The sequence below is a fragment of the Saccopteryx bilineata genome, chromosome 2 (assembly GCF_036850765.1).
Source record: "Saccopteryx bilineata isolate mSacBil1 chromosome 2, mSacBil1_pri_phased_curated, whole genome shotgun sequence".
Taxonomy (NCBI): domain Eukaryota; kingdom Metazoa; phylum Chordata; class Mammalia; order Chiroptera; family Emballonuridae; genus Saccopteryx; species Saccopteryx bilineata.
In genome coordinates, this window is record NC_089491.1 from 240,211,933 (window position 1) to 240,238,676 (window position 26,744).

General features: G+C 49.9%; 1 protein-coding gene across 1 annotated transcript; it reads left to right on the forward strand.

The window, feature by feature from the left end:
* ADAMTS15 (ADAM metallopeptidase with thrombospondin type 1 motif 15) lies at positions 1 to 26,744 on the forward strand. The gene is made up of 8 exons (XM_066259752.1): positions 1 to 1,342; positions 11,917 to 12,049; positions 12,549 to 12,716; positions 12,928 to 13,211; positions 20,454 to 20,631; positions 21,686 to 21,867; positions 21,974 to 22,149; positions 23,964 to 26,744. The coding sequence occupies exons 1-8, from the start codon at positions 386 to 388 to the stop codon at positions 24,736 to 24,738; spliced, it is 2,853 nt and encodes a 950-aa protein (XP_066115849.1). The 5' UTR covers positions 1 to 385; the 3' UTR covers positions 24,739 to 26,744.

The following is a 26,744-nucleotide window of genomic DNA, read 5'->3' on the forward strand; positions in this document are numbered from 1 at the left end:
AGAGGGTGGGGCGCTGACTGGGCAGTCCAAAGAGAGGGGGGCCTTTAATAGGCTCACCCAGCGCCCAGTTTGAGGCGCTACGAGTGGCTGCAGTTCGGAGAAGCGGCCCGGCACCACCCTCTAGTTCTCGGCTGCAAATCTTCGTCCTTGCACTTGACAGCGATTGCACTAAGTCCCGGTGGCGCGCTTTGCTTGGGAAGGCACAGGTAGGAGGCGCGGGCTGCGGGCGCACTCTCGCTGCTCTGGGAGGAGTCGCCCTCCCTCTGCTCTCCTTTCTGGGAGCTGCCGGCTGCCCGGAGCTTTGGTGGTTACCGCGAGCGCGCGGGCTGCACAGAGACGGTGCCGGCGGCTGCTCCCATAGCGCGGTTGTGCGCTGTCCGGCGCCATGCTTCTGCTTGGTATCTTAACCCTGGCTCTCGCCGGGGGACCCGCTGGCGGCTCAGAGCCAGAGCGGGAGGTGGTGGTGCCCATCCGACTGGACCCAGATATCAACGGCCGCCAGTACTACCGGCGGGGTTCCGAGGACTCTGGGGATCAGGGGCTAATTTTTCAGATCACAGCGTTTCAGGAGGACTTTTACCTACACCTGACACCGGATGCTCAATTCCTGGCGCCCGCCTTCGCCACTGAGCATCTGGGTGTCCCCCTCCAGGGCTTTACCGGGAGCTCCCCAGACCTGCGACGTTGTTTTTACTCTGGGGACGTGAACGCCGAGCCCGATTCGTTCGCTGCTGTGAGCCTGTGCGGGGGGCTACGCGGAGCCTTCGGTTACCGAGGCGCCGAGTATGTCATTAGCCCGCTGCCCAACGCCAGCGCGCCGGCGGCGCAGCGCAACAGCCAGGGCGCACACCTCCTTCAGCGGCGGGGCGCTCCCGGAGGGCCTCCCGGAGACCCCACCTCTCGCTGCGGGGTTGCTTCAGGCTGGAACCCTGCCATCCTGCGAGCTCTGGACCCTTACAAGCCTCGGCGGACCGGCTTAGGGGAGAGTCGCAGCAGGCGCAGGTCTGGGCGCGCCAAACGCTTCGTGTCTATCCCGCGGTACGTGGAGACATTGGTGGTAGCGGACGAATCAATGGTCAAGTTCCATGGCGTGGACTTGGAGCATTATCTGCTGACGCTACTGGCCACCGCGGCGCGACTCTACCGCCATCCCAGCATTCTTAATCCTATTAGCATTGTCGTGGTCAAGGTGCTGCTTCTTCGAGATCGCGACGCAGGGCCCAAGGTCACCGGCAACGCGGCTTTGACTCTGCGAAACTTCTGTGCCTGGCAGAAGAAGCTAAACAAAGTGAGTGACAAGCATCCTGAGTATTGGGACACCGCCATCCTCTTCACCAGGCAGGTAAGTTGATCTGTCACTTTTCTGGACCCAGATAGCGTTATTTTCTTAAGGTCACTGACATTAGCTCTCCAAATGCCTTTTGTGCTGAGCAATGCCCCCAAGTTCAAATTTTGTTGATCTCTTTCGACGCCTACTTTGAATCTTCCAGCGAGAGCCCCCTCCTAAGTTACGCAGAGGTCTGGCTCGTGCTTCTGGATGCACGTGGGCTGTCGGCTCCTTCCGAAGGTGTTGGCCTGGCGTGGCCAATCAGCGCCTCCTAGATCAGGCGCCAAGGGGCCGGAACCCAGGAAGTTGCCGCCCAGGAGCCGCAGTTTGTCTTCTAGACAGATAGGAGGCGCTCGAAGGATGGCGTTGGAGAGGGCAGGAAAAGTCTGCCCCTTTCTATGGGGGCGTCCCAGTCCTTTCAGAGGTGCAGGCTTCCTCCCTCTGTTTATAGAACTGGCCGATCCAAACGGCCGAGTTAAGCGCCTGGCTACATTTCTCAGAGGTAAAAGTTCAGTTAACCTCTCTGTTCAGGGTCCGGAAAACCTGCATTGGGATAGAGGGAATCATTTGGGATGTTTTGTGGCTTATGGTGAAAGGATAGACTCAAGTACTGGGACCATTCCCTCTGTCACTGCTGCGTCTCCCATACCCTTCTGTGCTGGGCCTGTTTTCTATTTGAGGGGTTTGCTGCGCATTGAGAGTAGATAATCTAGTTAAAGCACCTGTTTGGGGCTTGGGGGTTCACTTGGGGCTGAATTGGAAAGGTCTCTTTCAATTTTCCTATGTCCTTATTGGTGGAGAGTGACCTCTTTGCCCTGATGAATGAATGCTATGGAACAGAGCAGGCAAGGTTGTATATGACCCTGAATCACTGAAACTTCCTGTGAGTGCCCTTTACTGCAGCCTTCCAGCTTCTGCCCCTGGCAGTGTGGACATGGCCTGAGCTCAGTAAAGAGCATTTAGAGACCCTTGCTAAATTAGGTTTGGAAAGATACTGAATGTTGGTGTTAGAAAGCAGATCAGAAAAGCAGCTCTGCTTTTTGCTATGGATCTGTAAGAATTTAGATTTGTAAATGTTGAAGTGATTGAGTACTGTGACATTTCTTAGATGGAGGAGACTGGGAGAAAAGGGGGCATTCACATGACCTGCTTCCTCTGATTTTAGGGGTTGCAACTTGAATCTGTGCCATGCTCTTGTTTTGTTAGTTTAACTACAGCGTTCTGGGAATGGCACAGAATCCATGGTTACTTGTGGGGCTCTAAATCTCCACCGTTTCCATATGGCCCCTCCGAGCTGGACTGGTGCACTTGGGGCTGGAGCTGGAGTCTTCCCCACTAACCTATTTGGCACAGCTAGTCCCTTTCTGGAGTTGAACTTCCTCCTTTCCCAGCCTTCTCCTCCCACCACCTGGTTTCTCTAGGGAGGTCTTTGGCCTGAGTCTGTTTCCTTGTGCTCATTCTTCCAGTTGAGGTCTATAGAGCTGCCACTGCTCAGCCCCTGCAAGCACTGCCTGAGTCATGGGGAAGCTACAAAGGAGGTGGCTTTGACCTCTGCACACAGGCCAGCTCGGCAGTCAGATTGCTGGGGGAAGAAAGCAAAGGCTGAGAACCAGATATCTTAATGGGCAAAGCAGCTGTTTTTCATCTGCTACCTGGGATGCCCCTGTGGCGGTCACTCGGTGGCTCTGAACTCCCAGACCTCAGTCTCTGCTGCCTAGTGGCGAGGCTGACTTGGAACCAGCCCTCGGAAGAGGATTCCTGTTGGGCATATGGGCCATGCCATCAGAAGAATCTACCTTTTGAAGAAGAAGCCATCAAACAGCGTGACAGCTTCTGTTTGTCAGAAGGGTATGCTACATCCCCAGGGGGCTGTGTTGACCATGCATAATGGGTGCAAGATGTATGACCACTTGGGTCAGAAGAGTGAGGGGCAAGATGTGACTTGTAGATGCTGTCTTTCTCTTAGGCATCTGGAGGGCAAAGCCAGAAAGTGGGGAGGCTGTGTTGGCAGGCCTGTCCTTCACGTATATGCTTTATGCTTTAGAATAAACATCGCTCCCTCACCTCCTTGCCAGCACAGACTTCAGAGCCTGCTGCATTCTCAGAGTCTTAGGAACTGCTCATTCTTGAACTCCCCCGGGAAGGTACAGTATGCGATGAGAACATGTGCGCACAGCTGTGCTTTCTAGACTGAGGCAGATGTGGTCTCCGGGAACCTGGAGGAGTCTCCCACTACACTCTAATACAAGAGGGACTTTTGTTTCACTTTGTAAGGGTCAGTAGTAATCCTTTAAGTGTGATGTATGATCTACTCTGCTTAAATCTAGTTTGTAATGTTGTTGTAATCAATACATTTCAGTGTATACATTATCTATGTAGTTTATCTGGATATGAAGTTTTTAGAGCCCTGGCTGGTTGGCTCAGAGGCTCAGCCTGGCATGTGGAAGTCCTCGGTTCGATTCCTGGTCAGGGCACACTGGAAAAGCAACCATCTGCTTCTCCACCCTTCCCCTTTCTCTCTCTCTTTCTCTGTCTCCCCCTCCTGCAGCCATGGCTCAAATGAATGGTTCCAGCAAAGTTGGCCCCAGGTACTGAAGATGGCTCCGTGGCCTTGCCTCAGGAGCTAAAATAGCTCGGTTGCTGAGCAATGGAGCAGTGGGCCTGGATGGGCAGAGCATTGCCCCAGTAGGAAGCTTGCCGGATTTTTTTTCAGAAGTCTGCTTATTTTGTAAACCACCTTTTGTTTATAAGGGATCTAGAAATGATGGACACCTTTCGAATCATGCATTTCTTGATTCTCTCAGAGAAATCTGAAAAAATGATGAGTGACCCTTTTTAACTGATCCCACTCTAGTTGTGGTTTCCACAGAGAGAAAGTGGTTAGGAAGGGGTCGGGCTGACTCCTTTAGAGCTATAGGTGCTGGGGGTACCCAAAGGGAAAGCAATAAAGTAAGAGCGACATGACCTGCAGACACTGGAGTCACCTACCCCCCTTCAACTGACAGTCAGAATCGCTGTACATGAAGCAAGTCTGGGCCAAGCAGTAGGGGATGCTGGTGTCCTCCTGGTGAGCAGAGGAGGGGTGTGGGGTGTTGAAATCAAAACATTAGGAAGACAAGGCCCAGGGAGTGTCCTGTGCACACAGGAGAAAAAAATGATCATATGACAAGTATTTTGACAATTTGAGAAGTTTACTTAGAGATTCAGAGAAAGTTCATGTTCCTGGAGAAAGAGTGCACGTCTGACTTTATATAAAGTGATCGGCTTTCAGCCTCATAACACCAGGGTGAGGTCAGCACAGGATTGGAACCAGGACTGTGCAGAAATGGAGCCAGGCTCTCTGGGTGGACATTATTTCTACGTGGAGAAAGGGTTCTGAGACTTCTTGTTGCACTGGAAAGCAGGAGCCAGCTGTTTCTTGCTGAGATTCTCTTCTGTCTTTGGATCCAATGCCTCTGCTGTGTGGGTAACTTAGTGATAGACTGGTTTTCATTCATTTATTTGTACATTGTTTTTAATACTTATTGAGCACCTATTATTTGCAGGAACTATCCTGGGCTACGAAGATACAGCTATTAGTAAAAGGTGGCTTTTGGCCCCTGGTACTCACTGCCTGTCAGGGAGTCCAACAAGGAAACAGCTCATTACAATAGGATGTAGTAAGTGTCCTAGGAGAGGTGTGGACCCTCCTCTGTTGGGAGTCAAGTGGGGGGTCATTCTTCTTAAACTAGAGCCTGGGAAGCCCTCAGAGAGACAGCCCTCAAGAAAGACACTGGGGTTGGGGGCTGGTGCTGATGGAATCTGTTGTCTCCCGTGTAGGAGACCTCTCCTCCCTTTGACTGTCTATTTTGCTATTTGTGACATTACCTCCTTTGAACTAGCTTTGATTATTTAGGATTTGTCATTTGTGAGTTTTCTGCCTGCTTAATCCTTCAGTGACTTTACTTTTTTCTGGGGCGCTCAGTGCTGCTTTCTTCCAGTCCCTCCTGTCTCCCTCTGTGCTCCCCTCTCCTCTTTCAGGATGAGTGAGGCAGGCTTGTTGTCATTCTTCTCTTTTGTTTGCTGTTCACACTCACCTTTCCATCTCTCCCAGGCTCGGAGCTTACCTTCTGGTTTGGTACTTGAATGTCTCGTGGGGGTATCTATGCATCTCTACACTAAGCTCAGAGTGGAACAGCACACTGGAACCTCATTGTGATAGAAGCCGCTTCTTTCTATAATTAACGCCTTGCAATATGGCAGTGAAATTTAGTGTTCAGATAAAAAAATAAAAATGTTAAAAGTAAAATGATAATATATATTTTACACATCTTTCCCAATACAATAAAAAGAATCATAATTTTGTCTTTTTCCATGTCAGGCCTTGGAAGATATTAACAAAGAGGGGCATCTGTAGATTTGGTTTTTAATAGTTTGTAAATATCACTACATGGAAACTTGATACCACTTCTTCTAGGGAGAGGAAGGTGTGGAAGAGGATTGCTCTCTGACTGGTGGGGTGATTCCTCCTCTCCCTTCTTTTCCTGCTTACCCCAAGTAAGTCAGTCAGTGGTAACGTGAGCTGGAATCTCTTCTGTTTTTTTAAAATGCTGGTTAGTCAGGAAGGCAAATGAGGTTTTCTACCTCCTTGGGTCTTGCCCTCCTCTTTCCTTTGAACCTCTCAGTACTGACCCTCTCCTCGCCTTGACCTTGGCTTCGGTTGCTTGGCACAATGGGAGGAACATGGGCTTGGAGTCAGGCAGGGCTGAGTTTGAATCCTGACACTTGCACTTTTTAGCTACAGCCATTGAATGAATCAGCGATTTCGTCCACGGAATGAAGATAATGACGGTACCAACTTAATGGCTGTCGCAAGGATGAGCTACCACGTGTTCCAGAATAGGGGCCTAGTTAATGGCAGCTGTTGTCATCACTACTGTAGTATCACTCAGGACAGTGAGTCCCCCTTTATCCATGGTTTTGGTTACCTGCAGTCAACTATGGTCCGAATATGTTAGACGGAAACTTCCAGAAATAAATAATTTATAAGTTTTAAGTTGCGTGGCTGTTAGACACTTAGGAGTCCTCTGGATTATCAGATCGATTTTTGTGGCCTTTCAGGTCTTGTATTTGGGCCACAGTTATTTTACTTAATAATGGCCCCAAAGCTCAGTCGTAATGATGCTTGCCATTTGAGTATGCTGAGGAGAGGCTGTGAAGTGCTTCCTCTCGGGGAAGAGATGAGAACAGTACAATAAGATGTTTTGAGAGAATCCATTCACATAACTTTTATTACAGTATATTGCTATAGTTGTTCTATTTTATTGTTAATCATGTACTGTGCCTGTTATAAATTAAGCTTTATCATAGGTATGTGTGGATAGGGATAAAACACAGTATATATAGAGTTTGGAACGATTCACGGTTTCAGATATCCACTGGGGGTCTTGGAGCATATCTGCCTGGGAATAGGGGGAATGTATATGTTTGTTGTGGTTGAATGATTCCTATAGGTCCTTTTCCAGGATTTATATTTGGGATAGGCCTGATTTAAAGTGTTCTGTCCCATTTCCCTTGCAAGTTTACTTAATATTTGTCTGATGACGTTCCTGTTTGTGAGTGGAAACAGTGGACTCCAGCTTTTGCCTGCCGTCCCACTGATCTGTAAACTCCTTTAAAGCAGGACCTCTTTACATCTTTGCAGCCCTTTGATGGGCCTCTGCATGCCGCCTTGGTCTTAGTACGTGTTCCTGGAAGGAAGGTGTTGACATAGTGAGAGGACTGCATGTAGCTGTGGGCGCTGAGGACGTTCACCTCCTTTCCCAGGGATCATCAATGCAATGTTGTTTTAGGCTGTCAGGCGGTGGGGTCAGGAGAGGGAGTTTTAGGCTTCTCTGGCAGTTCATCTTGGCTCTTTGCCCTCTATTCTTCCCTGGAGAAAGGAGGAGCTGGAGTGAGGAGCCAGCAGGCAGGGGACACAGCAGGAATGGGGTCAGTGTGTCAATGCAGGTGTGGGGCATGGAGCCAGGGGCTTGCTCATCCTGGGAGACACAGCTGGGAACACTCTCAGCACTCAATCCTGCTGTTGCCCTCTCCACCCCCTCCCCACTCAGAGGTCAGCCTGTGCTCTGGGGGCTGTGTGTGGGATGCACAATCTTGCCCTCTTGAGATTCCCTAGCATATTCATTCTTGGGGCGCATGTGTACCGGAAACAGAACGGATTCATGGGAATTGCTCAAGTTTGAGGCTGTGCTGCCTGGATTTCAACCCTCCCTCTGCCCATCCCTCCTTGCCTGACCCTGGGCTCACTGTTTGACCCTGGCCTAGTTACTTACCTTCTCTGGGTCTCATCTGTAGAATGGGACCTCATAATGGCATCTGTCTTCTAAAACCGTTGTGAGGGTTCAATGAGCGATTACAGGTAAAACTCTTCAAACAGTATCTGGCGCATAGTAGCAAATCCAGAAATGCCAGCTACTATCATTATACTAAGTCTGGTCTTCCCGCAGCTTTGGGTTCCCCTCTTTCTCACCGAGCTAACTCTTGGTGTTTTGATGATCTCAGTCTCTTATTATAATACCATTTGCCATTTGTACATCTCGAGGTGTTTATATTCCAGGGAAACCGAATCTGCTTACAGCAGTTATAGGGCATGCTATTTTCTCCTTCTCTAGGCATCCTTAGTCATGTTGCCCCAGCACCAAATTGCTAGGTGTTTTTTTTTTTTTTTTTTAAACAAAGGAAGGTCCTCCCATTCTTGGGGATTATAAACAAATGGATTTTGGGTTAGATGAGAAAATGCAGTAATGCATGATGGAGATTCGGATGGGAAACAAGTGAAAGAGGCAGTAATAACAGGAGCACAGGCGGTTCTCGCCAGTAGTTCTGACATCCTGACTGGTGTGGTGCTATTCAGACAAGGACCTCCGCTGGCCTTGGTGTCAAAAGCATGGACTCAGGACGCCATTCTTAACTTAGTGTTGTGTGGCCTTGGGTGAGTAATCCGAGTTCACTGAGCCTCTGTTTCCTCTTCTGCAGAAGGACAGGATGGCTGTAAAGTTCCGTGAGTATAATCTTGGATGCTGTGATGTGGTCATGAACATGGCCACTGGCTCCCCTGCTGGGAGTTCACTGTGAGCCGGAAGTTGACTGAGAACACATATATCTTCTGCCACATTAAAAGAATTTAATGCGATTGATTTTTTGTGGGTATCTCCTTAGTGCTGGCAAATACTGGGCATCGCAGCACGTGGCAGGGGAGAGAGAGGAGGTGGGAAAGAGGTCTGGAGAGAGGAGAGCTGGTGGGAGTTGTGGAGGCCTTGTAGGGAGAACCTTGATAACATAGCCCGTCCACTGCAAATTGTTATTCTTATTTATTTATTTTCAAATCGTGGCTCCCATCTTAAATTATTTTATGAAAAGGGATAGTTAGACAAGAATAATCCCGGAGGATTAGGTTCTTGGCCAAGGTGATTCTGGGGTCATCTGGAGAAGCAGCTGCAGCTGCAAGGAGAAACGACAAACTCTCAGGAAGAGTGAGGCAGGTAGAGACAGAGCTGGGAAGCGTAAACATTCTCCAGGCGGAAAAAGAGCCCGGACAGCTTCCATTTATGGAGACAAGAGCCCAGGCTGCAGAGGGTAAAGCAGTTCGAGTGCATCTGAGTTCATTCCAGAGGGTGGAGATGTTTAGTGCCACAAATGAGGCTCCCCTGGGCCCTGCACGCTGCCTGCCAGCCTTCACAGCATGGTGGCCCAGCCAGTTGACTGGGGGGAGAGCAACAGGCAGCGCCTCTGACCCCAAACAGCTGCATCTTTCCACAGTGAAGGACAGTTGGTCTCAGCTATACCCAGACCCTCAGGAAATTTGCCGGCTCTTTCCTTGTTCCTCTTGTTTGATCCAGGGAAGCTGGGACTTCTTAATGGAAAGAACAGGTTGCTCCTGGCCAGGAACAGCCTGCAGCTGCCTGTCTTTGCTCCAGAGTCCACCCTCCCTGAGAGGAAGGAGGCTTTGGCTTTAAGGACCTCCCAGCCGCAGTGGGGGCTGCGGGCAGCTGAGTTCTAGACCTCGGTCTGAGCTCGCCACGGGCTCCTGTCAGTTACGATGAACAGAGAACACGGGACCCTGAACTTGCATAGGGGTGAACCCTCCCTTTCTGTGAGCTAGTTTTATTCTATACATGTGGGTCCGTGGGCAGGGTCATCCTTGGGGTTTTCCATTCTGAAGGCATATCACCCAGAAGGCCAGAAGGGGCTGAGCGTCCAGGGAGTAGGGCAGGAGCAGGGGCTTAAGGCATCACTGGTCTTGCCTGTAGGTGAGAACAGGCCCTTCCCCAGAGTTGGAAACTGAGGCCCTTGGAGAGCAGTGACTTGCCCAGCATCACACATCTACTTAGTGATGGGACCAGGACCAGAGCCTGGCTTCTTATTCCCGGGCCCCCTCTCTCACATAAGGCCAACAGTGAGTGTACATGGTGCCCCCAGGCAGTGTAACATGCTTGTCTACAGGCTCTGACCGTCAGGCCAGAGTTTTCAGAGGCTGCCCCCTCAGTGGGGTTCCTGTCCTCTAGCATCCAGGAACATATGGGCCGCTTACCTGCCCTGCTTCATGATGCTCCTGCACAAACTTTCGTCCCTTCCTTCCTCACCCTGGGCCCTCAGCTGCATCCACAAGCTGGTCCTCGTGACTCAGTTCTCCTCCTCGGCCATCAGGTTCCCTAACCTGCTTGTCAGGTGGACTCCTCTTCCCAAGTTTTGGCAGCAATTGTCTTCTAGGTTTCAGAACTCTGGGGAGGGAGACCTTTGGGGGACAGCGAGCTTTTGGAGAGGGAGGGGTAGTTGGAAGAGAAGGGAATTTGAGGTTCACCCCATGGTGCTCCCGTAAGTGGAGGAAGGGCCACGTGCCAGCGCAGGGTGGCTGATCAAGGCTGTAGCCTGTCCTGCCCGTCGCTGACTATGGGTTCAGGCTGATCACCCTGGAGGTTCTCTGTCCAGGGACACTGAACTCATTAGGAGGTGTGACTGTCACCTGACCATGGAAGCCAAGTGTGACTGCCCAGGTGGTAAGCTTTTGAGTGCTTCGGATTACACTGTGCTGATTTCCTGTGCAGTGACCGCTTTCCCTCTTGTGCCCACCTTTCCCCGTGTCAGCTTGCATCTGCACACACACGCTTGTACACGCGGGCACACTCATGACTGCACATGGCCCTACGGAGGATGAAATTGAGAATAGCTTTGTGTTTGTGGGTTTATGTAAACACCTCGGCTCCCCAAGGAAGATGTATGCAGCTTTATCAGGAGCATTAGCTCAGGAGTTGCTGTGCAGTCAGCTGTAACATTTTGGAAGGAGTGCTGACTATTCAGATTACACCGATGTCGAGGGCACATCGCTGCCTGGGCCTCGAACCTCTCTCAGCTTCAGCTTCCTTGTCTGTGGAAGGTGATAACAACAGTCGTTATTACAGTGTGACGCTGTGAGGATTCAATAGGGTCATGTGTGTTAGGTGCAAGCACAGTGTCAGCACTTAATCAATTGTCACCATGATGAACTGTGATCATGAGTCTCGGTTTCCACCTTTGACACACAGGTATCATGATATATCTGCCTCCAAAGACTGTTGTGGAGATTAAATGAGGTGAGACCTGTAATAGTTTCCTGTCAACTGTAAAATGCCCTTCACAATAAAGGCAAAGATATAGAGAGAAGACCAGCCCCACCTTTCACAGCATCTTCTTACGAGGATCAGAGCATGCACCAATGTCTGACTTTATTTCCAACTCCTTGGCTTTTATGGTATCTAGATGCATTGCTGGCCCATAATGCCCAATAAATTTTTTGAGACATCCACCCCATTGTGTCCTTCCATATCCCCCGGAAGTGCTTCCTGTCAGGTTAGAAGTTCTCCCTCTTGCTGCAAGTTACATTTCAGAAAAAAAAAATATGTTTCAGTACAAAAAATGAGACCTTCCTGTTTAGGTCACAATTCATTTAATTTGTTTTTTTGTTTGTTTGGTTTTTTTTTTTAGCAGCCATTGAGCCCATGGTCCCTTTGAGATCTGTAGCAATTGAGCTGCATCTGGGTAGGGGCTTGTCCACCTCACTCTGCCTCCTTCCAACCCAAGGAAGCAGAGCTCAGGCATGGGTGGGATCTTGGCTGGTGACTCTTTGGCTGAGAATCTGAGCTTAATTCATGGTTGTCCAAAAGCAGTCACTCAGCCATGACCGTGGCTGCACAGAGCTGCCTGAATGGAGAACTGCCTTCCGCCCCCCACCTGCCTCAGGCACAGCCAGGGACTCACCCCGCTGTGGGAGTCACCATTCTCTGGTCTGGAAGGCCAACTCTATATAAAGCAATGGCCCTTGTAGTTTAATTTTGTACCTCCCAATTTCCTCCCCCAGGACCTCCCTGGATAGGATTTGTGAGCCACAGAGCTGTCTTCCTGAGGCCTCCTCCCTCAGCCCGGGTCAAGTCCATGGCTAGCTCACTGCTCCCAGAGAAAGTTCCTGGCAGCAGAGGTGTTGCCCCTGGTTAGGCTTGGAATGCCCTTCCTTCCCTTCAGGTCCTTTCTATCTCTAACTTCTGGCTGGCTTCTGCTTCCTCTTGTCCTGGCAGGACTTGTGTGGAGCTACCACCTGTGATACGCTGGGCATGGCTGACGTGGGCACCATGTGCGACCCCAAGAGAAGTTGTTCTGTGATCGAGGATGATGGGCTCCCATCTGCCTTCACCACTGCCCACGAGCTGGGTAAGGCTGGCCGGGCTCTTGGATGGGGTAGGAGAGCCCCCCCTCTGGGGTCCTTCCAGGGTCCTTTGGGTGCTTGGGTTGCAGGGGAGAACATGGTGTGTCTGTGCTTCTCATGTCCTGAAGCCGTAGATCCTGTCCCAGGGTTAGAGTTCTTGGTGGCAACGGCTTTGTTTGATTTCCTCTGATTGCCCCAGCTTAGTTGGCCAGTGATTCTGTCTGAGAACGTCATAAGTCAGAGTGCCTCATCAATTAGGCACTAAGGAAAAAATATATTAAATACACTGCTGTTCTCCCTGAGCCCACAGCCTGCTGGATGGGACAGAGAACCCTACACCATAATCTTGGGGACACCTGCAAAGTGATATAGCAATATGTGGAAATGACTGGCCTGAAAACCACAGACATGGGCTCTCTAGCTTCCCCAGCTGACCCTCCTCACCCCTACCCCCATGCCTTCTAAAGTGCACTGCCCACTGGGCCCTCTTGTCTTACCCCATAGGCCATGTGTTCAACATGCCTCATGACAATGTGAAAGTGTGTGAGGAGGTGTTCGGAAAACTGCAAGCCAACCACATGATGTCCCCAACGCTCATCCAGATCGACCGTGCCAATCCCTGGTCATCTTGCAGTGCTGCCATCGTCACTGACTTCCTGGACAGTGGGCACGGTAAGCTGGGCGACACAGCAAGGCTGTCACTGTTGGCAGTGTTCAACGTCTGGACCTGCCCTCTGTCACCTGAGGTGTGCATGACCTCCAATGGGCTCTGAAGTAGGTCCATTTCATTGCCCCTTGCTTTAGTCTCTCTATTCAGATACTGGACTAGCCAAGCCTCACCTTCCCCAACTCTTCCCTAATGAATGCCTTTGGCTCTCTGCAGGTGATTGCCTCCTGGACCAACCCAGCAAGCCCATCGCCCTGCCTGAAGACCTGCCAGGTGCCAGCTACTCCCTGAGCCAGCAATGTGAGCTGGCCTTTGGTGTGGGCTCTAAGCCTTGTCCCTACATGCAGTACTGCACCAAACTGTGGTGCACTGGCAAGGCAAAGGGACAGATGGTGTGCCAGACCCGCCACTTCCCCTGGGCAGATGGCACCAGCTGCGGCGAGGGCAAGTTCTGCCTCAAGGGGACCTGTGTGGAGAGACACAACCTCAATAAGTACAGGGTGCGTGTGCTGGAAGGGGTGGACTCTGGGGGCCTCCACTGGGAACTAGTCTCATCCCAGACTGGCTATGTGATCATCACTATCGCATTGCTGTGCTGTGCCTCGAATTCCCTGTCTGTGGTTCTATTACCTTCTTGACTCTAAGACTGGAGAGAAAAGATATGATAGCTTAGAAAACTTGGTGAGGCCTTAGGCAGGTGAGGAAGCCCTTTAACTGGAGCAAGGGATCCCAGCACTGAGCTCTGTGCCTCGCCCTGCCTGAGACGGAGCTCTGGACCCAAAGCTGAACACTGATATTTGGAGCTGCTCACTCTTTGGCTTCTTCCTTTCTTCCCTCATCAGCTCTTTCTGAGTATGTTCCATTTTTCAGGGAGCTTTAGACCAGAGCTGAACAAGGCTCAGAACTAAAAAGAAGTAGATTCCTGGGCACAGCTCAGTAATTTGCCATGTCTTGAACCAAGTGTCAGTTTCTGTTGGGATTATTGCTTTTTGAAGCTGAATCATGAGTGAACAAATTTATTTCTCCTGATAAGAAGGAATAGCAATCAAGCCAGAACAAATTCAAAACCCCAAATGTGCTCGGTATAATAAAAATTTTCTTCAGGTCTTGGGTTGGGATAGTAAAGGGATTTGTACTTTTCCAGGCAGAAATAAGAAATCTCTCCTCTCCTTAGATCCTGATGAGGGTCAGCCCTTCCCCACCCTGGCCCAGCTGCAGGAGAGCTGGCTTGGGGTTCTGTGTACACAGAAGCTTTATAATCAGAAAGCATTTACCAAGAATTTTAGCAATTGCCCTGAGATGGGTGCGGTACAGAATTATGTAAAATCATTGCTGTGTTCTGGGACTATATATTTAATTAAACATTAGCCACTTGTTAGGCAATGACCCACTGTTTTCAGGGAACTGTGTAAGATACAGCGGTGGTTAGAAAAAAATAAATAAAAATGGGCCACATCTCAGAGGACTCACAGGCTCGTGGGGAAGCTGGAAACGAAGCAGCGAAGAATGTGTGTGTTGAGGCAGAAGTGTGAGAATGTTTTATGGGAGAACAGGGAAGGAGAGATTAACGGTCATTTGAGGGGTCTGGAAATCCTTTGATTAGGGCATTGGATTTGATGACAGCCTTGAGGGATGAGTAGGGAGAGATCGTACAGAGACATAGCAAAGTCAGGTGGTGGGACAAGCTGGAGGGGTGGGTGGAAGAGAGCTCTATCAAATCAGTTTCACGAAAGTGGTTTGGGCTGGACTTCAGTTACCTGGATCACCAGGTTGATGCATTTAGACTGGAAGGTCCTGAGAGCAGGCCGGTTATGGACAGTTCCTGCTCTCGAGAGATAAGTCAGGAATGACAAGGAGATTGGACAAGAGGATATTAGATATAGGAAATGTGATCTAAGAAGCACAATATGCTTTCTGAAATTCTCAGTCCATCAGCAGCAAAATCCACTACATCCTTAACCTCTTTTATGATAACAGTCTCTTCACCACTCTGTTTCAACTGAAACCTAGCCTTGTGTATAGGACACTATCGTTCATCAAGGTCAAACACAAAGCTTCTCTTGGCAATCACTGTAGCCCCCCTGAGATTTCAGTTGCAAGAATACCACTCTGACCACCAAGGCCCCATTTTCCCAGCTCAATCCCGCTAGAGTTTGGACTCCAACAGTTTTTCAGACTCATCTGGACTGTCAGCTATTGATCCGACCATCTTGCCATTGTTTCTCACTCTTCTCATGCCCTCACCAACCTCTTGATTGAGCCGAGCTTCCATGCCTCATTGTTAAAGTCCTTCACATACACTGTGACCACCATACCCCTCCTCACTTGGATAAGATACCACCGTGGTGGAATCCAACTTTCACCTACTCGATTGTGCCAGAGCAGATGGCTGTGGCTGGAGAAGGACGAGCGATGCTCACTGGTCTCAGTTAAAATTCATAACCTGGACATCTAGGTGAGCCCATAATGCTGCCCAGGAGTCATATCAACTATTATTTCTCTAGTCCACTCGCTCTCCCAACCTTCAAGCTATGATTTCACACCATCACCTATCTCCTCCTATTACTAACTGTTTCTTCTTCATTTTCACTTTTGCCAGAAACCTTTCTTCTTAATTCACTAACAAAGAAAAACATAAAACAAACAAACAAACAAAAAAGAAAAGAAAAAGAAGCACTACAATAATCAGAAGAGAACTTCCACCAACTTCTACCACTACATCCACCACCTGACCTGACCTGCTTGTGTGCCCATGCACCCTGCCTTTTCTCTTTGACAACGGGTGGCTTGCCCATGCTCTGGTCTGAGGCCAGACTGTACGCTTTGCTGGAATACTGTCCCCTCTCGTCTCTTCATGGGAAGCACTCTACCAATTCTCCTTTCTCTTGAAATATCAGATTTCCCGCTCTTGAGCTGAATCACTCCTATCAGGGTTCAAACTTAATGTAATTTTTCCCATCTTACACAAAACTTCTCATGATCCTACTCTCTCTGCATATATCGCGGCTGAACTGACTCTCTTTACAGTGAACGAAGTTCCTTGAAAGAGTTGTAGAAACTTGCTCCATCCAATTCCTGTCTTGACATTTTTCTCTGGATTCCTTCCAGTCAGGCTTTCTCTCCCACCGTCCCTCCAGAATAACTTGTTAAGACCATGACGTGGCCTGCACATCACCAGAGTCAGTGAGCGGCCACTCCTTGTGTGGCCTGACCTGTGAGCAGCGATTGTGCCTTGACTCTCCCTCCCCTGGCAAGACTTGGTCCCCTGTCCCTTACAGGCGATCCCTTCTCCATCTTTACTGATTCTTCCTCACACTCCTCTTTTCCCAATGTGGCCAAGCTCAGGCCCAAGCCCTCCTTCTCTTCTCTATCCATGCTAATGTCTTAGGTGATTCCTCTAGACCACTGGCTTTAAACACTACTTATGTTTTTAATTTGTATCTTCAGTACAGACCTCTCTCCCGAACTATAGACCTGAATGCCCCACTGAATCTTTTTTTAATTGTATTTATTGGGGTGACATTGGTTGGCAAAACTATACAGGTTTCAAAGGTACAACTCAATACAACACCATCTGCACACAGCATCGTGCACCCTCTGCCCAAAGCAAGGTCTCTTTCCGTCCCCATTACGCCCCTCCCATTTTGCCCTCCTCCACCTAGCCCCCACCCCTTTTCCCTCTGGCTATTGCCACACTGTTGTCTGTGTCTGTGTATCATATACATATATGTGTGTATATATATATATAGTATATATTTGTTGTCTGTGTCTGTGTGTCATATATATATATGTATATATATGTGTATATATTTGACATATATATACATGTATATTTATACACACACATATCTTTATTTTATGTGGCTTAAGTGTCTGTCGCCGATAGCTTATTGGTTGCTTGCGTAACTGTACTAGCCAATGGGGTGAAGTTGCCACGGCATTCAAATAGTTCCGTCTTCTGGCATGCCACCTCACAAATTGAGGTTAAAGATTGGAGCAATTATTATGCTGTTAAGAAATCTTAACACCAGAAGGGGTCTTTGCAATGGTACAAGACTAGAGGTTCTTCAATTGAAAAATAATGTCATAATAGCTAAGTCTTTGACTGGCTCCTCTAAAGGTGAAATACATGTCATTCTAAGAATTGATTTGGGCCCTGGCCGTTTGGCTCAGTAGTAGATCGTTGGCCTGGCGTGCAGGAGTCCCGGGTTCGATTCCCAGCCAGGGCACACAGGAGAAGCGCCCATCTGCTTCTCCACCCCTCCCTCTCTCCTTCCTCTCTGTCTCTCTTTTCCCCTCCCGCAGCGAGGCTCCATTGGAGCAAAGATGGCCCGGGCGCTGGGGATGGCTCCTTGGCCTCTGCCCCAGGCACTAGAGTGGCTTTGGTCGCGACAGAGCGACGCCCCGGAGGGGCAGAGCATCGCCCCCTGGTGGGCGTGCCGGGTGGATCCCGGTCGGGCGCATGTGGGAGTCTGTCTGACTGTCTCTCCCCGTTTCCAGCTTCAGAGAAATACAAAAAAAAAAAAAAAAAAAAAAAAAAAAAGAATTGATTTGGCTCCATCTCAAACAGGGTTGCCGTTTCAATTGAGACGTAGACAATTTCCTGTAAAACTTGCCTTTGCTATGACCATCAATAAGTCTCAGGGCCAAACGCTTAAGTGTGTTGGCATTTTTTTACCTGAGCCTGCATTTGGACACGGTCAACTTTATGTTGCCTGTTCAAGAGTTCGTGAAAGAACAGACGTAAAATTAAAAATAATTGATGGTCCTCTGCAAGGTGAGCTTAAAAATGATGGAAAGATCTACATAAGAAATGTTGTGTACAAAGAGATCTTTGACATGTGAATTAACATTTTATTATTTAAATCACCTTTATTTATTGAGCTAGCGGTGGCTCTTAAGAAATGTACCACCAGTGGTTTCCTTTTTTTTTTTTTTTTTTTTTTTTTTTTTTTTTTTTTTTTTAAACTTTTTTTTTTTTTTTTAAATTTTTTTTATTTTATTTATTCATTTTTAGAGAGGAGAGAGACAGAGGAGAGAGAGACAGAGAGAGAGAAGGGGGGAGGAGCTGGAAGCATCAACTCCCATATGTGCCTTGACCAGGCAAGCCCAGGGTTTCGAACCAGCGACCTCAGCATTTCCAGGTCGATGCTTTATCCACTGCGCCACCACAGGTCAGGCCCAGTGGTTTCCTTCATTGCACTCTACTTTAAGCAATTAAGCAAGTAGAAGGGGGAAACCCCGTGGGGCACTAAGCAAAGGGGCGTCCTCGCCGCCTACCCTGGGTAATTCAGTTTGAATTAGCAGACACCTTTGCACAAATCATTTTAATTACAATTTATAATATCTAGAACAGCGGTCATTTCATATGACCGCCGGGCTTTCTAGTATATGTATATATGTGTATATATATGTATATATATAAATTTTTATCTTTGCTAATCCCTCACCTTCTTTTATCCAGTCCCCTCACCCTTGCCCTCTGACAGCTGTCCGTCTGTTCCATGTGTCCATGCCTCTGTTTCTGTTCTGTTCGTCAGTTTACTCTCACCACCGATTCTGGTGTTTCCGTGTGGGTAACTGACAAATGTGAGCCCAGCCCCTGGGAGCCGAGCTGCTGATCCCGCAGGAACCTGCTTTGGTGGCTTTGTCCTCCAGTTGCTTCTGCCCACACCGTTTTCCTCTCACTTCATGTCCAGTGCCTCAGCCATTCCTGTGGATGCTATTCTCAAACAGACCCTGCACCTAAGCATTTCTACCCCCCCCCCCCATCAGCTGTACCCTGGCCCGAGCATCTTCTTTGAGTTGTTGTGGGTTGATTCCTGACTGCTCTGCTTGCTCTGAGCTTACTTCTCACGGACTGTTCGGACTGTTTCCATCATAGCAGCCTGAGGGTCCTTTAAAATGCAAGTTCGGTCACGCCACTTCTGGGCCTTTTCTCCTCTCTTAGAAGGAGAGAGTCCTCCTTCCTCCTGTGTCTCCTGCATCTCTTGCCCTTGTGACCTGGACCTCTGCGGCACCTCCCTCCTCCGGGCCTTTGCACTTGTTCCCTCTGTGTGGAACGCTCCTTCCCTACCATCCACGCAACTCGCTCCTGTACTTCCTTTAGGCCTTTGCACAGGTGCCACATCCAGAGGGAGGACTCTGTGACCCCTTATAATACAGAGCACCTCAGCTCCCTGAGGCCCTTCCCACACCTCTTTTCCCTACCTGCTTTTAACCCCGTATGACTATGACTATGGGCACACGCTTTTTAAAAAATCATATATATATATATATATACACACACACACACACACACACTTTTAAGAAATACTTTATTTATTGATTTTAGAGAGAGCAAGAGATGTGGGGGTGGGGATAAGCATGAAGCATCAACTCATAGTAGTTTAGTAGTTGCTTCTTGTATATGCCTTGACCGGGCAAGCCCAGGGTTTTGAACTGATGACCTCAGCATTCCAGGGTGATGTCTTATCCACTGCTCCATCACAGGCCAGGCCAGTCTTATTTTTCCTTGTCTACCTTGCTGGCTGAGAGCAGTCCCCCTGGTGGGACAAAACCCACCATGCCAGGCGCGGAGTGGGGAGGGGGCGGAAGGAGCAGATGTGGACTCTCTTAGCAGCAGAAGGATGGAATGAGGAGAAAGCATGGGGAAAGGCAAGTGTTTTTTTTAATAGGATGGAACTGTCATATTGACACACTGAAACCAGAACTCTGACAGAAAGACAGATAGAATAAATATGCTGCATATATACATAAATTAAAGCATTTGTGTTGTGTGCAGCCAGCTCCTGATGAGCTCCATGTGGATTAGTGGTTTTGGATGACCTGTGACTGCGTTTTTAATCCCAAGCTTGTCTAACAGGGCTGATTCCTTTATTGCCCAACTGATGTGTGCTCAGGGGATAAAAACTCACTTTACTGTCATCATAAGAGAAACATAATGAAGACTATAAATTTTCTATCCCCTCTCCACCCTCTTAAAAAATAAGACAACACTGCATAATTCACCCCAAAGCCAAAGAGAGTTTTAAGATTGCTTAACAGTCTGTTATGTTTATCTCCTCTTAGCACAAACATTAGAACTGTGTGTAGTGAAATGTTTTCAAATTCAACCCCCAACTGAGGTTAAGAGCAGCTTGTTTCTGTGAAAAGTCTGAATTATTTAACATTTATAGGTAAAAAATATTCAGATAGCTATGGTTTATTGGCACGGCAGGGGGCTGGCCATGCCTTAGATTTAGAGACTTGTAAATACACTAACAATAGATCTGGAGAAACTTTGAACTCCTGTACAGTGGCAAGCACAGTGCTAGGAATCTTCATATGTGTTGCGTCATTTAAATCTATCTGACCACACACCTGAGTATTGTGGGTCCCGCTTTTGCAGGTGAAGGACCTGGAATTTAGGAAGTTTCCCTACTTGCTCAAGACCACCCATGTGGTGAGGGCAGAGAGTATAGAATTTGGCTTGCGTGACTTCACCGCCCAAGATGCCTCTCATCTGAGCAGTCTTGTGTATACCTGGGAGCAGTTGGCATTTGCTAATTAATAGGTTGAAGTGTCGTGTGGGCCTTGTGCACACTGATCATTTGCTTGTCATTTTCCCCTGGCGGTACAAGTGGGTTTCATTTTGGTGGGATGGGACCGTGGAGGCCATATAAGTGTCACTCTTCTGCAGGCTCAGGGTGTGAGTGTGGCACCCTGACCCATGCAGGAGTGTAACAGACTCTTCCCCGCAGGTGGATGGCTCATGGGCCAAATGGGAGCCCTACGGCCCCTGCTCTCGCACCTGCGGCGGGGGAGTGCAGCTGGCCAGGAGGCAGTGCAGCAACCCCACTCCTGCCAATGGGGGCAAGTACTGCGAGGGAGTGAGGGTGAAATACCGATCTTGCAACCTGGAGCCCTGCCCCAGCTCAGGTGAGGAGGGAGGGCAGCTGTGGCCTGGGTCTGGGGAAGGCTCGGCCGGAGGTCACAGGCCCCACTCTGGGTAATTCATGGCCACAAGTTTACTGAAATCAATATTCTGTGCCTTAGAACAGAGCCTGGGAATGCACAGGTGCACATTCCTTTTGGGATAACTTCTCTGTCTACTCCCTTGGCAAGGGGGCTTTCATCTGGATGCTCCGACTGGGAGGCTGTATGGCCCCAGGGAACGGACACCAGAAGTCCCCTTAGTTAAGTCCTCACAAGCCCATCTTGATGGATTCATTATCCAGGGCCCATGACCTTGAGAGGGGAAAACGTTACATCTCTATTGTTACTAACCTTTTTTATTTAAAATTTAGAGTTTTCTTCTATTAGAAATTTAGTATTTTTACTAACCTTTCTATCTAAAATTTGGTAGTAGCAGTACCTGTGACTTTGTCACCAAGAGAAATCATGGATATTTCACATTACATTTAAGCTGTCACAGATTTCTCAAAATGTCACTTGTGCTTGTTACTACTTCAAAATTATAGTGGTTATAGACTCCTTATTGAATCTTGTTATTTAATGTGTTTTAGACTCCTTGTTGAGTCTTGTTATTTGATGTGTTAACAAGGAAGCATATACAGTGCAAATATGTTTCAAAATATATTGGCAATTATATATTGATATAAGTGGTATTATTTGTAATCTATGTAATTTTTTGGATACGTTTCATAACATTCTGAGAACAGTTTCAGTAGCTCCTGGAGGGTTCTGTAGCATAGAGGATTAGGACACTTGCTGCAGCTGGCTGCAACACCAGAGTCCTGGAGAAGGGGACATAGTGCCTGGGAGAGGCCTTGTCATCTGCACCCTGCATCCTGAGGTCTCAGCCTGCATTAGTCCTTTGAGATGGGTGGCTTCAGTGCTGAAGTCACGCAGCTGAGGGTGGGGAAGAGCTGCTTAAAACTGTGGGAGGCTGAAAAACTTGGGCAGGCTCTCTACTTTGCCCCCACCTTGGCCCTTCCCTTTAACTTTCTGCACGTGCTTTCTCCCTTCCCAGCCTCTGGCAAGAGCTTCCGGGAGGAACAGTGTGAAGCCTTCAATGGCTACAACCACAGCACCAACCGGCTCACCCTTACTGTGGTGTGGGTGCCCAAGTACTCCGGTGTGTCTCCCCAGGACAAATGCAAGCTCATCTGCCGAGCCAACGGCACCGGCTACTTCTACGTGCTGGCACCTAAGGTGAGCCAGCCTGGGGCAGGAGGTCAGACAAGGTTCAAAGTCTCCAGGGGAACATCCAGTTGAACTGCTCCTCTCTCCTTTTCTCCCCATTCTGGGGATGCTGCAGGTGGTGGATGGTACGCTGTGTACCCCTGACTCAACCTCAGTCTGCGTCCAGGGCAAGTGCATCAAGGCTGGCTGTGATGGGAACCTGGGCTCCAAGAGGAAGTTTGACAAGTGTGGAGTGTGTGGGGGAGACAATAAGAGCTGTAAGAAGGTGACAGGACTCTTCACCAAGCCCATGTGAGTTCTGGGCCCTGGAGGATTTAGCCAGGTTGCATGGGAGAAGAGAAGGGAGAGGCATTGTGCCCAGGCATTAGAAGCTTGAGTTTGCTCACATTCTTCTATGAGTATGACATTCATTCATTCATTCATTCATTCATTCATTCATTCATTCATTCATTCAGCAAACAAAGATGAATGCTCGAGGAAGATACCACCTACTAGGAGATGCTATTCAGAGAGATGGCAGAGAGTTGTTAGGGTCTGTCTTGAGCCCTAGGGTAAGACTGACCTGGGTTCAAGTTTCAGTTCCCAATATTCTGGAGGACTTTGAGCAAGTGACACAGTCTCTAGAATAATAGAGTTCTTCACTTACAAAGTGCGCATATCACTAATATAGTTGATGTAGTGCTGTCTTGAGACTTAAAGAAGGGAATCCAAGTAAGATACTGAGCAGAGTTTTGGTGCATAATAATACTTACTAAATGTTCATGACACAATAACAAAATGTAACTATGCTGAAAGCAAAATGTGACAGATTCCCCCTGTCCCTGAGCCTTGGGACCAGATTAAGGTGAGCATGGCACTGACCTGTAGAGAGAGGCGGTGTGAGAGGCTGGGACTGAGGAATTCCCTCTTCCTGGGAGACCTGTGCTGGGACCAGCTGGAGAAATGTGTCCAGGCCTCTTCCGTTCCCAACCCCAGAGCCTGGGGCTTCCTGGCGTGGGCTTCCTGAGTTCCAGCGCATTCCCTTCAATCTTCCAAAAGAATGTGCTCCTTTGAAAGTCCTGACCCATGTTCTGGGAGCAGCTGGGACAGGCAGGGCCCCTGGGGTCTCATTTGAGGGGCAGGTATGTTTGCTCTGAAAACTTGGGATCCCAGGAGCCTCAGCCACCCCGTGACACGGGGCCCTCTGCTGAGCCTCTAGGTGGGCAACTTCTTTGATAACTTGGACAGTGCAGACAGATGGTGTCCTAGGCTGTCCTTCACAGGGATCTGCGGGTGGGGGGGGGGTTGGACAAGTGAGGAATTAAAGGTAGATAACACCTGCAGACCGGTGTCACTGGTTAAATGACAGGTTTTCCTTTCATAGACTGTTGGAACTAGAAGAAACCTTTGAAATCATCTAGTTTAACCTACTCATCATATAGATGAGGACACTGGAACCCAGAGAAACTGACTTTCTTAAAGCCACCAGGGAGTTGGTGTCCCAGCCAAGGCTTGATCTGAGTCCCCGACTGCAGGGCCAGTGTGTACCTCTGCATTGAGGCCTCAGCCTTGAACTCAGGGACTGCAGACTCATTTCCTCCCTCCAGCCCCCCTCCTTCTCCCTCGCAGATATCCGCCGAGCGCTTACTCTGTGCCAGGTGCTATGCTTCATGCTTTTTGTGCTGCAGCTTCTTTAACCCTCAGTGCAGTGCAGTGAGGCAGGTGTGATTATGGTCTCTACAGGTGAGGAAACTGAGAGGCTAAGTCGCTTACCTAAGGCCACAGCTCAGTGTGTGGTAGGGGCCCCTCTGACGCCAACACTTCTGCTTTTACTCACATGCTAGAATTCGCCAAAATAGAATCGTGTTGAAGAAAACAGGATCATGAGACGGTACAGCCAGCCTCTTCAGGTTTAGATGAGCTGCAGACAGTCTCCGTTGCCTCTTCCAGCCTGCGTGCCTCCATGCCCCTCTACACTGTGGTTGAAGCAGCCTGGGGAGCCTTTGTTCTCGCCATCTTCGTGACCTTCCCCTGCCCTGAGAAAGGGGAATCAATTACGACTCTAGAGAGGCCGAGGTCTTTATGTCCCAGCACCTGTCTAATGCACAGTCCCCTTCTCGCCGCAGGCATGGCTACAACTTCGTGGTGGCCATCCCCGCTGGCGCCTCGAGCATTGACATCCGCCAGCGTGGCTACAAGGGGCTGATTGGAGATGACAACTACCTGGCCCTGAAGAACAGCCAAGGCAAGTACCTGCTCAACGGGCACTTCGTGGTGTCACCCATGGAGCGGGACCTGGTGGTGAGGGGCAGCGTGCTGCGCTACAGCGGCACGGGGATGGCGGTGGAGAGCCTGCAGGCCTCTCGGCCCATCATGGAGCCCCTGACCGTGGAGGTCCTCTCCGTGGGGAAGATGACGCCGCCGCGGGTCCGCTATTCCTTCTATCTGCCCAAAGAGCCTCGGGAGGACAAGTCCTCCCACCCCAAGGACCCTCGGGGCCCCTCCGTGCTCCACAACAGTGTCCTCAGCCTCTCCAATCAAGTGGAGCAGCCAGACGACAGGCCCCCTGTGCGCTGGGTGGCGGGCAGCTGGGGGCCGTGCTCCATGAGCTGTGGCAGTGGCCTGCAGAAGCGGGCAGTGGTCTGTCGTGGCTCCCTGGGGCAGCGCTCAGCGTCTGCTTGCAGCACAACCCACCGACCAGTGGAGACGCGAGCCTGTGGGGACCCCTGCCCAACCTGGGACGTTGGTGCCTGGTCGCCCTGTTCCAAGAGCTGTGGCAGGGGATTTAAGAGGCGTCCACTCAAGTGTTTGGGCCACGGAGGGCGGCTGCTGGCCCGGGACCAGTGCAACCTGCGTAGGAAGCCCCAAGAACTGGACTTCTGCATCTTGAGGCCATGCTGAACGCAACCATCTCCTTTTCCTCCTCACTGTCCAACCCATTGGTGCTGCCAGTATTCTGGCCAGCTGGAGCCCTGGACAGAGGGCAGTGGCTAAGGGCCCATGCCACGATGTCACCACACCCAGGGACAAGGATCATGGGTGGGAGCGAGCGGTTCCTTCCTTCTCCCTGGCCTGGGCGGGGAGCTAAGTAACTAATGCACAGTCTACCTCACAGTGGCTCCCCTGGGGCTCGGCCTTGGGGAGAGGCCGAGAGGTGCAGGAGCTAGACAAGAAGGTGCTGGGGTCCAGTTTCTGCGGGACCTGGAGGATGGGCGCTCTGACACAGAACTTCAGGGACCTGGGCCCCCATCAGGGAGGCCACAGGCTGCTAGAAGAGCCATGGCCCAGCAGCGTGGCACCCAGGTGGCCCCAGGTGCTCTGAGATGTCTCTGAACAAGGTGCTTTTAGCCCCACTTTCCTTTCTGACTGGCATGGACTGAACAACACAAACAGGGGTGAGCAGGAGCTGAGGGGAGATGGGGTGAGGTGTGCCAGCGGCCTGGGCCACTCCTTTTGGGAAGAGCTGGATGTACAGGGGGAGTCCTGAGGTTCCTCATCTTCCTTTCCCTCTTGGTCTCCCCCATTTAAGAGACACTTCTCCCTGTGCCATCCAGGACGCCAGACCAGTGGGAGGGCTTTCACACAGGTGTCCTCTGAGGCTTTGCAGGTAGAGATAGGAATTCAATAGGGAGCCTGTTGTCTTCTTCAAGAGGGATCCGACTATTAAAAAAATGCTGAAGCTTACAAGGGGAGGTGGACTCTGTGGCTGAAGCAGGGAGTCTGGGGGGAGATCGAGGGCTCTGTTGTCACTGGGGATAGGTCTGAGCTTTAGGGAAATGTCGCTCTAGGATGGGAAGGCCGAGGCCCCAGTTCTGATAGCCTCTTCCTCCAGAGAGGCAAGTAAAAATCAGGCTGATGCCTTAGGCTCTGCATTGCTTTAGAGAATCTTCAAAGTGGTCACAGTCCCATGCCAACAAAGAAGGTGTGGAATATGCCCAGGAGTGCTAGGTGCTGAAAATCCACATGCCTGCAGGTTGGCCTCCATTCAAACAGCCCCATCCATTCTGCCATTGGGCATGTCATGCTGCATCTTAGGCTGTGGTTTCTGCAGTTGGAAAACGGGGTTCACTATTTGCTACCTCAGGCTTGCTCCCTAGGGACCCCCCATTGTCCCTTCCCCGGGGCAGTGGTATCCTGGTGCTTTCAGATCACCTGGCTGTCATCTTCTGTAGATTGAGCTGTCCAGACACAAAGATGAGCTCGAGTGCTTGGCTCTCTGCTCTCCGCAGTAAAGCCACTCACTGTGGCTCCAAATACAAAGACAGACTCTCTTTCTTCAGGTGCTCTGGGAACAGGTTTCAGGAGACACCAAGGACCAATTACCTGACCCTGTGGCCCCTGATAACCACCACAGGAACTGTTGGAGACCTGTCTATCTTGGAAACATGTTAGGGAAGTAGAAACCAGGACATTTCCTATAGCTCCAAGTGGAAGATGTTTTGGGGTTAAAGATTCTTTGGCCAACTGGGGTATTTCTTCAGGGTTTAGCAGCCCCCAGTATGCTAAAGAAGACTCCGCTTCTGAGTGTAGGTAATGAGTCCAGGACTTCAGTGAGGTGACATTAGAGCAAGCGTCTTTTACTTGGTTTCCTCTAATAGTCAGAATCCACAAACCAGCCAGCCAGCCAGGCATCCTCTGGGATGGTGTCCTCATCCCGGTCTCGCCCTGGGCTGAGCCCTTGCGCAGAGCAGCAGCACGCAGGCAGATCTTAGAGGCAGTCTCCCTGGGGAAACAGAGTGAGGAGGCCCTCTCCTCCGTGCAGGAGTGCATACTCGTGGGGCTGCAGGGCTGAAGGGAGCCCAGGGTGCCCCGCCAGAGGCAGACCCCGCGAGCTGACGACAACACTGCACCCTGTGCTCGGTGCACCCATCCTCGACGAGGAGCGGGTGGCACGGGGGCTGTGTAGA